Raw genomic sequence first — 14,061 nt, forward strand, 5'->3', positions numbered from 1 at the left:
TTTTAGTGATATACGGTTTGTATCCTAGCAACTAAGGCAGCAGCTTAAAATGTCTAGAGGAAGTTCTGTGACATTAGTCCCCCCCCCCCCCCCCACCCCCCCCCCCCCCCTCAGAACAAACAGTATCCATAACTAAAATGCATTAAAACATAGACACTTAGTTGGATGTTAAGTGGAGACTGTTGCAACTGAAAGCCCCGTAGGATATGTTGTTTGACTCAGCCACGTTCCCTGAGGACGTTTATTTGAGGACGGTCCAATCACTAGTCATCGCTCTGCCCATCCACTGTGAAGGAGATTATGACAGACGACTGATGTTTCCCCATCTCCCCATTTTACATATCAATTCACACTTCCTCATTCCATGTGGAACATTGAACCAACCAGGTAAGAGAACATTCAGCCCGTGCAGATGTACCTTGTTGTTCGCTGAACTGCCTTGTCAAAGTAACACTTCCGAATAAAAAAATAAACAATAGCAAAAAAAAAAAAACTAAAAATAAGCGTCTATTTGTAGTACCACTTTCTTCAAAAGCGTTTTCCTTTACAAAAGAAGAAAAAGGAAACAGCCAATCGTTTGTTCTGTATTAAGTCCAATATAAATGTTTAGATGATATGAGTTCCCTACAGAAGCTATCATGGCACGTTGAGCAAGAAGTCTTCTTCTCATTCAATCATTACAGTACGCTTTTGTCCGTTTATTTTGTTATTTTTCATACTGCTATGCCTGTGTTAAAAGTCCAAGTCTGTAATGCACCAAAATCACACACAATCCTTTGGAGCATCAGCCTCAGCATCGGCCTCAGCATCAGCCTCAGCATCGGCCTCAGCATCGGCCTCAGCATCGGCCTCAGCATTGGCCTCAGCCTCAACGGTTGGCAGGTGAAGCCCTCTCTGTATGTGTGTGGTGAAGTCGTACTTGTCTGCACAGGCATGCAGGCAGATGCTGCACTGGAAGGGCCCTCCGTCAGCATGGCAGCTCATGTGCAGGGCGTGCATAACCTCATCCAGGAAGAGGATGCCACAGTGGATGCACTTACTGGTCAGCTCATCCTGAGTGCCCTGGTCCACCCTCTCCTTACTGGTCAGCTCGTCCTGAGTGCCCTGGTCCACCCTCTCCTTACTGGTCAGCTCATCCTGAGTGCCCTGGTCCACCCTCTCCTTACTGATCAGCTCATCCTGAGTGCCCTGGTCCACCCTCTCCTTACTGGTCAGCTCATCCTGAGTGCCCTCGTCCACCCTCTCCTTACTGGTCAGCTCGTCCTGAGTGCCCTGGTCCACCCTCTCCTTACAGGTCAGATCATCCTGAGTGCCCTCGTCCACCCTCTCCTTACTGGTCAGCTCATCCTGAGTGCCCTCGTCCACCCTCTCTGGCTTGGCTGCAACGTCTGGGGGAGGAAAAGGCTGGGGGGATGCCCCCTCGTCTACTTTCTCCTCTCTTCTCTCCTCCTTCCCCGCCGTGACCGTGGGCAAGGCGCCGTTACTCCTCTCCTTGACGGTAAAGGCAGAGGCGGTGGAGCCGTTGGCGGACGGTTTGGAATGTTTGATGGCCAGGTCGAGAGGGATGTCGCTTTCGGGGCCGGCGGAGGGCGGGAGAGGGAAGTGTGAGGGCAAGCTAAAGGTGTGGTAAGGCACAAAGCTTTGGCAAGGGTTGGGCAGACCAGGCATGTGGCCTAGGTACTGTGGGTTGCCCGGAACAGACATCTTGTACTTAGTCCAGAAGCGCATCCAGTCGGACTCGCTCTGCAGGTCATTGTGGATGAAGGGCAGGCTGAAGAACGGGTACTGGTACTTCTCGATGGGGCTGCCCGGTGGCGAGTAGCTGGCCTGTTTGGAGGGACGCATGTACTTCTCGATGGGGCTACCTCTCTCGGAGGACAAACTACCCTTCCCCTCCAAGCCCGTGTGATGGACCCCAGCCGAGCCCACCCCGTTCCCCTCCGCCCCTCCCTCTGCAGGGTTCTTGTTGTGTATGTGCAAAGGAGGCATTCGCTTGTGGATCTCCAGGGTTTGGCTAACTAGGAAGGAGTGGGTGGAGCGGGGGCTGGGGTGACCCTTGAACCCAGAGGACCCGCAGGCCTCGTACTGGCCCAGGGAATTCTGAGGCTCCCCTTTACGAGGGACGGGCATTCCTTCCGAGCCTGGCCCATCCTCTCCTGGCCGGCGCTCCAGGGGACTGCCATTGAGGCGCTCCTCGCTGCTGACCCTCTGCTGCTTGGAGCCCACAGGTTCGGAGGGCAGAGGGTCGGGGTTGAGGCGTTCTTCGCTGCTGACCCTCCGCTGCTTGGAGCCCACAGGTTCGGAGGGCGGAGGGTCGGGGTTGAGGCGCTTCCGCGTGCGCCGGCGGATGATCTGCTCGCCGTTGTTCTGCTTGATGATGTTCAGCGGCCGGGGAGTCTGGTGAGAGACAAAGATAGATATTTTATTTATGTATGTATCAAGATATGCATAAAAACATTTACATAAATATGTCCTTAATAATAGGAATTTCATAGTAAGAATATTACCAGAGCATGTCACAACACTAAGGGCTTGATTCAATCCATATCGTCGCTATAGTGTGATTGAAACTTTAAAGGCAATGTTTCCGCGTCCACAGAGACCGCATTCACTGTAAACACTGCATATGTCGGTTCATTTGGAAAAATTCCCTTTAAATTTCAATCATGCTATACTGCGGATCTTCTGCGATATGGATTGAATCAAGCCCTAAAATGATCCCAGAATGACTGCAATATCAAAAGGGGACTCCGCGAGTAAGGCTGTAGTCAGTGTAGCTTAATCCTGACAGTTACAGCTCTTCTGTCCTCCACTGCCCCCCCTCCCGTAACCCCCCCCCCCCCCCCTACACCCTCTGCTCTCCGGCCACCACCCTGTCACAGCTGGACAGACAGGAGACACAAGCACCTGGCCTCCGTCTAGTGCTGACACACAGACAAGCCTTGCCCTAGGGCAGTGCACGTTGTTTATTACAGCCCAATAAGGGGCTAAGGCCTACTGTAAATACTGCAGGAGTGTTGCTGTACTGCAGATGGCACGCAACTGTTTAAATGGGAATTTTTATTTTATTACAAGATCCACAGAATAGTAGATGTGGCCTACAGAATCCACTCATTAACTAGCCACTTCATCTGTTTAGCCACCAGGGAAATACAGAAATCATTAAACAATATATTTTTTTGGTGTGGCCAGCTTAGGGTCATAATTTCTTCGTCATTTCTGTGTTTGTGTGTGATATGACATGCCCCAAGCATTGACTTGAAAAATACAGAAACATCCAGTCTCGTCTGGAGGAGGAAGTCTGTCTGCCTTTAGGGCATATTTGAAATGGAAGACAAAAATGAACATTCTTGCCCTCATTTATCACCTAGGCCTTTCCTTCCAATTCCTTTTCCTGTTCTATTTATTTTTCTCTCCTTCTTGCCACAGGTAGGGTTTGGCATTTACCACCAACTTCTCTCAGGTGACATATCACATGGCAATGCCGACAGACATGTTTTCATACCAACGTTTCCTCACTTTCCATGGAAATCTCCCAGAAATCACTGCGAGCCCAAACTAATGGGCACACGAGAGAGAGAGAGAGAGAGAGAGAGAGAGAGAGAGAGAGAGAGAGAGAGAGAGAGAGAGAGAGAGAGAGAGAGAGAGAGAGAGAGAGAGAGAGAGAGAGAGAGAGAGAGAGAGAGAGAGAGAGAGAGAGAGAGAGAGAGAATTTTAAATGGAGGTGAGGACATTTCCATTGCTCTGCTCCCTACACATACTGCATATGAAGAAATGACCAGAAGAGAATATGAATTAAAGGGATCAGATTGGCCGCATTGCAGATTGAAGGTGTGAAATGTCCCTGAGGAATCAATCCCACACCATACACACCATACCGCTGCCTCTCAGCTTGTCTTTGTGATGGACAATCTGTTGTCATGTTCCTGGGGAAAGGAAACCAATCATTTCAACCCCCAAAATGGGGGGGGTAAAAAAATAAATGAAATAATCCACAGTTAGGAAGACAGGAAAAAGGGAAGCCTAGTATTATCCCTCCCTAGTTACATACAGTACGGTTATTTATTCAGAAACACGGAGCAGAGTATGTGAGCGGAGTTGAGAGGTTGGAAATCCCGCTCATTGCTCCATGTCCTTTTCAACCGCTCTGCTAAAACCCACTACTCACTCACAGGGAGAAAAAACTGTAGCTCCAAATTGGCTCCATTCATTAAAATCACAATTTAACCAACAACCCATCTATTGTTGTGATGGATCTACCATTTCGTGAAACCAAATCATATGATTTGAATGAAAAGTTTTTGAATAAACATGAACATTTAATGTAAGAAGCTCACCATTTTAAATAGGCTACATGTCATATTAAACAGCATATAAACACTCGAAATAGGTCAGGAGACAGACAGAGTCTAAGAAGGCTATATGATTTCAATTATTTCAAGGCTATAGCCTACAAAGAAATACACTGTGAGTGTGACACCCTAGGATGGTAGGCAGTCAGGGACATTAGGCCCTCAGCATTTAAACAACATTTATTTGTATTAAATCATTATAGTCTATAAATTGTGCATACAGGCTGTGACTTCGTCAACTTAGAATAAAATACAAATGAAATAAAAAACATCTTATTAGGCTCAGTCTATCTTAAAAAACATTTTTAGAAACACGAGTTTGTCCAGTCTGTGGCTTCAGGCTCATGTGATGGTATCTGGAGAGCCGGCCAGCAGCGGGGAATATCCTCTCCACACTTGCAGAGCCACTGGGGATGCTAAACACCCTTTAGGCCACTCGTGCCAGGCGGCGCAGAGATGCAGAGTTGTTTTTACATTTTTCAATAGATAGGCCTAAAGTTTTTAAGGCAAAATAACCCAATCAAATCAGAAAGTTCCTTGAATGTTGGAAATGCCAGGCCTATTGGGCCAAAATCAATTATGGCCTATTGTAAAGATAATAGAACAGAAATGAATGAAACGTTTAAGAGATCTGATTTTTGTTTATAAATACTTTGGTACAATGACACACTTAATTAGCTACCCACCTCGTTCCTTTCTTTTAGCATGTGCACGTAGTAAGTACACCATCATGCTTTGGGGATATGAGTCTTTTCAGATTCCACAATGATTCTTTAGTTGTGGATAATACATCACTGCACTCCCTCTCTTGGTTCTCATCTTTGTAAGTCACCTTGTTTTAGCACCTGTGTGTTTTATCAGTTTCTTTATGAAAAGGTTGTATTTACAATGGTGTTTGTTCTTGTGACAACAGGTCTCACATGTTGCTGCGATGATTGAACACTGATCACCCAGTAGATATGGGAGTTTATCACAAGTGGATTTGTTTTTGAATTCTTTGTGGTTCTGTGTAATCTGAGGGACATATGTGTCTCTAATTTGGTCATATATTTGGTAGGAGGTTAGGAAATGCGGCTCAGTTACCATCTCATTTTGTGGGCAGTGTGCACGTAGCCTGTCTTCTCTTGAGAGCCAAGTCTGCCTACGGCGGCCTTTCTCAATAGCAAGGCTATGCTCACTGAGTCTGTACATAGTCAAAAATGTCCTTCATTTTGGATCAGTCACAGTGGTCAGGTATTCTGCCACTGTCTACTCTCTGTTTAGGTGCAAAAAGCATTCTACTTTGCTCAGTTTTTCTGTAAATTCTTTTCAATGTGTCAAGTAATTATCTTGTTGTTTTCTCATGATTTAGTTGGGACTCTTCTCCAGGTTCATCTCTCTGTAGGTGATGGCTTTGTTAGGGAAGTTTTGGGAATCACTTCCTTTTAGGTGGTTGTAGAATTTAACCACTCTTTTCTGGATTTGGATAATTAGCGGGTATCGGCCTAATTATGCCCTGCATGCATTATTTAGTGTTTTACATTGTACACTGAGGATATTTTAGCAGAATTCTGCATGCAGAGTCTCAATTTGGTGTTTGTCCCATTTTGTGAATTCGATAATAGGCAATGGGTTCTATAACTGATTCAAGTATTTTTAGCCAGATCCTAATTGGTATGTTTTTTTATGTTCCTTTTGATGGCATAGAAGGCATTTCTTGCCTTGTCTCTCAGATCGTTCACAGCTTTGTGGAAGTTACCTGTGGTGCTGATGTTTAGGCCAAGGTATGTATAGTTTTTTGTGTGCTCTAGGACAATGGTGTCTAGATGGAAATTGTATTTGTGGTCATGGCGACTGGACCTTTTTTGAAACCCCATTATTTTTGTCTTACTGAGATTTACTGTCAGGGCCCAGGTCTGTCAGGGCCCAGGTCTGTCAGAATCTGTGCAGAAGATCTAGGTGCTGCTGTAGGCCCTCCTTGATTGTGGACAGAAGAACCATATCATCAGCAATTTGACTTCGGATTCTAGTAGAGTGAGGCCGGGTGCTGCAGACTGTTCTGGTGCCCTCACCAATTCGTTGATATATATGTTGAAGAGGGTGGGGATTAAGCTGCATCCCTGTCTCACCCCCGGCCCTGTGGAAAGTAATGTGTGTTTTTTGCCAATTTTAACCACATGCTTGCTGTTTGTGTACATGGATTTTATAATGTTGACATTTTTTTCACAAACACCAATTTCCATCAATTTGTATAGCAGACCGTCATGCCAAATTGAATCAAAAGGTTTTTTGAAAAAAAAAAGCATGAGAAGACTTTGCCTTTGTTTTGGTTTGTTTGTTTGTCAATTAGGGTGTGCAGGGTGAATACGTGGTCTGTCGTACGGTAATTTGGTAAAAATCAAATTTGACATTTGCTCAGTACATTGTTTTCACTGATGAAATATACGAATCTGCTGTTAATGATAAGGCAGGATTTTCCCAAGGTTGCTGTTGATGCATATCCCACGGTAGTTATTGGGGTCAAATTTGTCTCCACTTTTGTGGATTGGAGTGATCAGTCCTTGGTTCCAAATATTGGGGAATATGCCAGAGCTGAGGATGATGTTAAAGAGTATAGCCAATTGGAATTTGTGGTCTGAATATTTGATCAGTAAATTTAGAATACCATCAACCCCACAGGCCTTTTGGGGTTTTAGAATTTGTATTTGGTCCTGTAGTTTATTCAATGTAATTGGATAATTCCGTGGGTTCTGGCAGTCTTTAATAGTTGATTCTAAGATTTGTATTTGATCATGTATATGTTTCTGCTGTTTGTTCTTTGTTATAGAGACAAAAAGATTGGAAAAGTGGTTTATCCATACATCTGTTTTGGATAGATAACTCTTCATGTTGTTGTTTGTTTAGAGTTTTACAAACACTGACACAGGAGACAACCACCCACAAAACCCAACACAAAACAGGCTACCTAAATATGGCTCCCAATCAGAGACAATGACTAACACCTGACTCTGATTGAGAACCATATCAGGCCAAACATAGAAATAGACAAACCAGACACACAACATAGAATGCCCACCCAGCTCACGTCCTGACCAACACTAAAACAAGGAAAACACACAAGAACGAGACACTTTAACGGTATTCTTCTCAGTTATTTTTGTATTTTTTTTTACGAGAAAGAAACTAAACAAATTAAGAACAGAATTGACGTTGCTTTATTTTCTGAAATGTAAAACAAATAAAACAAACAATTATTTACAGCAAAATAAACAGCAATATTTTGATCAAATCACTATTTTAGACTCTAATGTTGTGATGATGGAAATGTAAAAACAAATGAAATAAACAATACTTTCCTGCTAAATAAAATACAGTTGTAGAGAACAACATGGGTGGGGCCTGCAGGTAGGCTGCAGAAGGACTAACAGTTCTTAGCAGTTCTTCTGGAGAAAGATCAACATATTTTCCGTATCTGGCAGAAGTCGGGACCTCTCCTGGCTTATTGTGTTCCCTGCAGTCAAAAATACCCTCTCGCTAGGGGTGGAGGAGGCTTGAGCACAGAGGTAGCTTGTTGCAATGTTTGTGAGGGCCAGAGTAGCTCTCTTCTCCCACCACTACATCACAGGATCTTCAGCCATGGGGATGGGAGGCAGGCCTTTGTAGAGCTCCACCTCTAGGTCAACACGCTCACTGAGGGTGAGGGACGAGGTGTCCTGTTGGATCGTCAACCTCAACTCCCTGTCCTCCTCTGAGAACAGCTCCTCCAAGGCACTCCTTGTTTTGTTCAATGGGACTGTCTCCTCCATTTCCTCTCCGTCTCCTTCAGACTCCTCCTGTTGCTGGTGCTCTGTGTCTGTCTGCTCCGGCTCCTCTGACAGCCCTGGTGTTGTTCCGGTCACATTGGCCTCAACAGTTGCCTTCCTCAGCCTGTCCCAGGAGGCGTCACTCACCGGCCTCCCTTTAAATCTGGGGTCCATTGCATCATCACATCAAGGATGAGTGAGTGTTGCAGAAGGCCTGAAACATTTTTTTTTATTTAAATATTTAATTACCGCACACTTGAATATCAAATTAAATTGTTAAATGTCAGAATTTCAAAATAATACTTTAATAGATTGAACTGGCTTCTTACCAAAGAGCTGCTGCTTTTCCTTCAAGACTGTTTTGGACATCGAGGATCTCTTGAACCACACGACCACTGCTCTGATTGGGGCTGGACATGGAGGATCTCCTGAACCACACGACCACTGCTCTGATTGGGGCTGGACATCGAGGATCTCCTGAACCACACGACCACTGCTCTGATTGGGGCTGGACATCGAGGATCCCCTGAACCACACGACCACTGCTCTGATTGGGGCTGGACATTAAGGATCTCCTGAACCACACGACCACTGCTCTGATTGGGGCTGGACATCGAGGATCCCCTGAACCACACGACCACTGCTCTGATTGGGGCTGGACATCGAGGATCTCCTGAACCACACGACCACTGCTCTGATTGGGGCTGGACATTAAGGATCTCCTGAACCACACGACCACTGCTCTGATTGGGGCTGGACATCGAGGATCCCCTGAACCACACGACCACTGCTCTGATTGGGGCTGGACATCGAGGATCTCTTGTACCACATGACCACTGCTCTGATTGGGGCTGGACATCGAGGATCTCTTGTACCACATGACCACTGCTCTGATTGGGGCTGGACATCGAGGATCTCTTGTACCACATGTCCACTGCTCTGATTGGGGCTGGACATCGAGGATCTCTTGAACCACACGACCACTGCTCTGATTGGGGCTGGACATCGAGGATCTCTTGAACCACATGACCACTGCTCTGATTGGGGCTGGACATCGAGGATCTCTTGAACCACACGACCACTGCTCAGATTGGGGCTGGACATGGAGGATCTCTTGAACCACACGACCACTGCTCTGATTCAGGCTGCCCATTTATCAATGGAAGTCATTTAGTAGATTTTCCGAGCTGCCAGATTCAGTGTGTGTGTGCAAAGCATCCTATTTTTAGGATGTGTAGCCTCTTGATGGCAACATCCATATTAACAGCATTAGCAACAGTCACAGCTACAATCTTGCTTGGCTCTCTCTCAAACTCAAAAGAATGTCTGAGAGCTCCTCTGCCACTACCAGTTTGCGATTTGTGTGGATGACCTTCTGTTGTACACTGCCCTGGTGTGGATGACCTTCTGTTTAACACTGTCCTGGTGTGGATGACCTTCTGTTTAACACTGTCCTGGTGTGGATGACTGCCCTGGTGTGGAGGATCTTCTGTTTTACACTGCCCTGGTGTGGATGACTGTCCTTGTGTGGATGACCTTCTGTTTAACACTGCCCTGGTGTGGATGACCTTCTGTTTAACACTGCCCTGGTGTGGAGGACCTTCTGTTCTACACTGCCCTGGTGTGGAGGACCTTCTGTTGTACACTGTCCTGGTGTGGATGACCTTCTGTTTAACACTGTCCTGGTGTGGATGACCTTCTGTTTAACACTGTCCTGGTGTGGATGACCTTCTGTTTAACACTGTCCTGGTGTGGATGACCTTCTGTTGTACACTGTCCTGGTGTGGAGGACCTTCTGTTTAACACTGTCCTGGTGTGGATGCTCTTCTGTTGTACACTGTCCTGGTGTGGAGGATCTTCTGTTGTACACTGTCCTGGTGTGGAGGATCTTCTGTTTAACCCGGCCCGGATGTGGATGATCTTCTGTTGTACACTGCCCTGGTGTGGAGGACCTTCTGTTTAACACTGTCCTGGTGTGGAGGATCTTCTGTTTAACACTGCCCTGGTGTGGATGATCTTCTGTTGTACACTGTCCTGGTGTGGATTACCTTCTGTTTAACACTGCCCTGGTGTGGATGATCTTCTGTTGTACACTGCCCTGGTGTGGAGGACCTTCTGTTTAACACTGTCCTGGTGTGGATTACCTTCTGTTTAACACTGCCCTGGTGTGGATGATCTTCTGTTGTACACTGCCCTGGTGTGGAGGACCTTCTGTTTAACACTGTCCTGGTGTGGATGACCTTCTGTTTTACACTGCCCTGGTGTGGAGGACCTTCTGTTTAACACTGCCCTGGTGTGGAGGACCTTCTGTTTAACACTGTCCTGGTGTGGATGACCTTCTGTTGTACACTGCCCTGGTGTGGAGGACCTTCTGTTTAACACTGTCCTGGTGTGGATGACCTTCTGTTTAACACTGTCCTGGTGTGGATGACCTTCTGTTGTACACTGTCCTGGTGTGGAGGACCTTCTGTTTAACACTGTCCTGGTGTGGATGACCTTCTGTTGTACACTGTCCTGGTGTGGAGGACCTTCTGTTTAACACTGCCCTGGTGTGGAGGACCTTCTGTTTAACACTGTCCTGGTGTGGATGACCTTCTGTTGTACACTGCCCTGGTGTGGATGACCTTCTGTTTAACACTGCCCTGGTGTGGATGACCTTCTGTTTTACACTGCCCTGGTGTGGAGGACCTTCTGTTTAACACTGCCCTGGTGTGGATGACCTTCTGTTGTACACTGCCCTGGTGTGGAGGACCTTCTGTTTAACACTGTCCTGGTGTGGATGACCTTCTGTTGTACACTGCCCTGGTGTGGATGACCTTCTGTTTAACACTGTCCTGGTGTGGATGACCTTCTGTTTAACACTGTCCTGGTGTGGAGGACCTTCTGTTGTACACTGTCCTGGTGTGGAGGACCTTCTGTTTAACACTGTCCTGGTGTGGAGGACCTTCTGTTTAACACTGTCCTGGTGTGGATGACCTTCTGTTTTACACTGTCCTGGTGTGGAGGACCTTCTGTTGTACACTGTCCTGGTGTGGAGGACCTTCTGTTGTACACTGTCCTGGTGTGGATGACCTTCTGTTGTACACTGTCCTGGTGTGGATGACCTTCTGTTTAACACTGTCCTGGTGTGGATGACCTTCTGTTGTACACTGTCCTGGTGTGGAGGACCTTCTGTTTAACACTGTCCTGGTGTGGATGACCTTCTGTTGTACACTGTCCTGGTGTGGAGGACCTTCTGTTTAACACTGCCCTGGTGTGGAGGACCTTCTGTTTAACACTGTCCTGGTGTGGATGACCTTCTGTTGTACACTGCCCTGGTGTGGATGACCTTCTGTTTAACACTGCCCTGGTGTGGATGACCTTCTGTTTTACACTGCCCTGGTGTGGAGGACCTTCTGTTTAACACTGCCCTGGTGTGGATGACCTTCTGTTGTACACTGCCCTGGTGTGGAGGACCTTCTGTTTAACACTGTCCTGGTGTGGATGACCTTCTGTTGTACACTGCCCTGGTGTGGATGACCTTCTGTTTAACACTGTCCTGGTGTGGATGACCTTCTGTTTAACACTGTCCTGGTGTGGAGGACCTTCTGTTGTACACTGTCCTGGTGTGGAGGACCTTCTGTTTAACACTGTCCTGGTGTGGAGGACCTTCTGTTTAACACTGTCCTGGTGTGGATGACCTTCTGTTTTACACTGTCCTGGTGTGGAGGACCTTCTGTTGTACACTGTCCTGGTGTGGAGGACCTTCTGTTGTACACTGTCCTGGTGTGGATGACCTTCTGTTGTACACTGTCCTGGTGTGGATGACCTTCTGTTGTACACTGTCCTGGTGTGGATGACCTTCTGTTTAACACTGCCCTGGTGTGGAGGACCTTCTGTTTAACACTGCCCTGGCTTGTGTAGGGCACTGTAACAGTGAGATAGTGGTCTTAACAGAGGCTGGTCCACCCATCTGATGAGATGGCCAGCTTTGGCACCTCCTTCAGCTCAGTGATCACATTGATCTTTTCTGCACCATACCAGGTAGGAAGTAACTCCTGGAGGGAGGGGTATATTTGGGGTTGAGTGCCTTGCTCATCTCCCTACAGTAAAAAAATATATAGTTTTCATGTGTTGAATTATCATTATTGAATGTTTGTGTTGTTATGTGTTGTGGAGTGATGGGACTAACATACAACCCTTTTATACCACTATATCCTAAACATGAATACAACTCAATACATATTGACAGACTGTTACCCAAAGCCCTTGGACTCCACTGTTGCAAAGGGGTGTAGGCCTTTCACTATGAATTTGGAGACGGCTAGGTGGCACTCATTCCCCCTCTCCTCAGTCATCCTCCCACTAGCTACCAGTGTGAAGGGGACCAGCGGTATTAGAGGGAGGAGTGGGTTGGTTCATTGGCTTGGACCAGCGGTATTAGAGGGAGAAGTGGGTTGGTCTTTGGCTTGGACCAGCGGTATTAGAGGGAGGAGTGGATTGGTCTTTGGCTTGGACCAGCGGTATTAGAGGGAGAAGTGGATTGGTCTTTGGCTTGGACCAGCGGTATTAGAGGGAGGAGTGGATTGGTCTTTGGCTTGGACCAGCGGTATTAGAGGGAGAAGTGGATTGGTCTTTGGCTTGGACCAGCGGTATTAGAGGGAGGAGTGGATTGGTCTTTGGCTTGGACCAGCGGTATTAGAGGGAGGAGTGGATTGGTCTTTGGCTTGGACCAGCGGTATTAGAGGGAGGAGTGGATTGGTCTTTGGCTTGGACCAGCGGTATTAGAGGGAGAAGTGGATTGGTCTTTGGCTTGGACCAGCGGTATTAGAGGGAGGAGTGGATTGGTCTTTGGCTTGGACCAGCGGTATTAGAGGGAGAAGTGGATTGGTCTTTGGCTTGGACCAGCGGTATTAGAGGGAGGAGTGGATTGGTCTTTGGCTTGGACCAGCGGTATTAGAGGGAGGAGTGGATTGGTCTTTGGCTTGGACCAGCGGTATTAGAGGGAGGAGTGGATTGGTCTTTGGCTTGGACCAGCGGTATTAGAGGGAGGAGTGGATTGGTTCATTGTAAATGCAACTTTAACAAAAAAGGGTGATTGAATCAGCTGGCTAATGGTTCCTTTTGATCAGGAACCCATGTTCACATAATCTAGTTAACTCTGTGTGTGGGCTCTAGGCTGCTAGCATACATACCTAACGGAGATGTCACGTTCTGACCTTAGTTCCTTTGTTTTATCTTTGTTTTAGTATGGTCAGGGCGTGAGTTGGGTGGGTGGTCTATGTTTGTTTTTCTAGGTTGTTATATTTCTATGTGTTGGGCCTATCATACTTAGGTAGCCTGTTTTCCCCATTTTGGTTGTGGGTGTTTATTTTCTGTTCTGTGTTTTGTTGCACCGTTCAGGACTGTTCGTTTGTCGTGTAATGTTTTTGGTTCAGAATTCATTCTTTATTAAATTACAATGAATACTTACCACGCTGCACCTTGGTCTTCTCTTTCTCCCGACGACAACCCTTACAGGAGATCAGACAACGAGGGATGAACTACGAGCCAGTACATGATGCACTTTCCATAGATGTTTGGACAGATTGCTCGTGTTTTCCACCCTTACAAGAAAAAGTCTTGTTGCACTTGTGGTAACGAGCATTGGCAGCATCGACTCTGGTGATGTGTAACCACACTTTTGAACATTTAGTTTTCTCCTCCAACGTCACTAATTAAGAGCAGGGTCTTTCGTGTGTGTGTGTGTGTGTGTGTGTGTGTGTGTGTGTGTGCGTGCGCTGTAGCGTGTGAGAGACACAGGCTCCGCGTGAGAGAGAGATCTCTCTTCTGGATTGGGAGTAGTGACAATGCATTATAGACGAATGTCTTAATCATATTGCAAATTAGAAACGGTTGGTGAGATAAAATGTGCAAGATAACGTTTAGCAATAATTGTAGCAATTGTA

At 46.6% G+C, this 14,061-nt stretch overlaps 2 protein-coding genes across 7 annotated transcripts in view; both read right to left on the bottom strand.

The window, feature by feature from the left end:
* Positions 1–209: 209 nt before the first annotated feature.
* Positions 210–14,061, bottom strand: part of LOC110496680 (trichorhinophalangeal syndrome I) — a 226,967-nt gene continuing 213,115 nt past the window's right edge. For all 6 annotated transcript variants that reach the window (XM_090209285.1, XM_036953490.2, XM_090209286.1 and 3 more), the window contains one exon: positions 210–2,397. In XM_090209285.1, the coding sequence (XP_090065411.1) occupies positions 763–2,397 (1,635 nt within the window). In that variant the 3' untranslated portion in view covers positions 210–762. The remainder of the gene's footprint in view (positions 2,398–14,061) is intronic.
* On the bottom strand, positions 7,527–9,506 carry LOC118941203 (uncharacterized). Its single transcript, XM_036953493.2, has 2 exons — positions 8,464–9,506; positions 7,527–8,348 (listed from the first exon to the last, which is right to left on the bottom strand). Exons 1-2 carry the CDS (start codon positions 9,285–9,287, stop codon positions 8,321–8,323), a joined length of 852 nt encoding a protein of 283 aa, XP_036809388.2. The 5' UTR covers positions 9,288–9,506; the 3' UTR covers positions 7,527–8,320.

Source organism: Oncorhynchus mykiss, chromosome 18 (genome assembly GCF_057628025.1).
Source record: "Oncorhynchus mykiss isolate SJ-2025 chromosome 18, ASM5762802v1, whole genome shotgun sequence".
In the NCBI taxonomy this organism is placed as follows: Eukaryota; Metazoa; Chordata; class Actinopteri; order Salmoniformes; family Salmonidae; genus Oncorhynchus; species Oncorhynchus mykiss.

What these genes read in the sequence shown, in the direction of transcription:
- LOC118941203 (XM_036953493.2), bottom strand. Translation starts at nt 9,287, where the DNA reads ATGGGCAGCCTGAATCAGAGCAGTGGTCGTGTGGTTCAAGAGATCCTC. An exon ending in GGAAAAGCAGCAGCTCTTTG is followed by an intron (nt 8,349 to 8,463) that starts GTAAGAAGCCAG and finishes AAAATGTTTCAG; the next exon opens with GCCTTCTGCAACACTCACTC.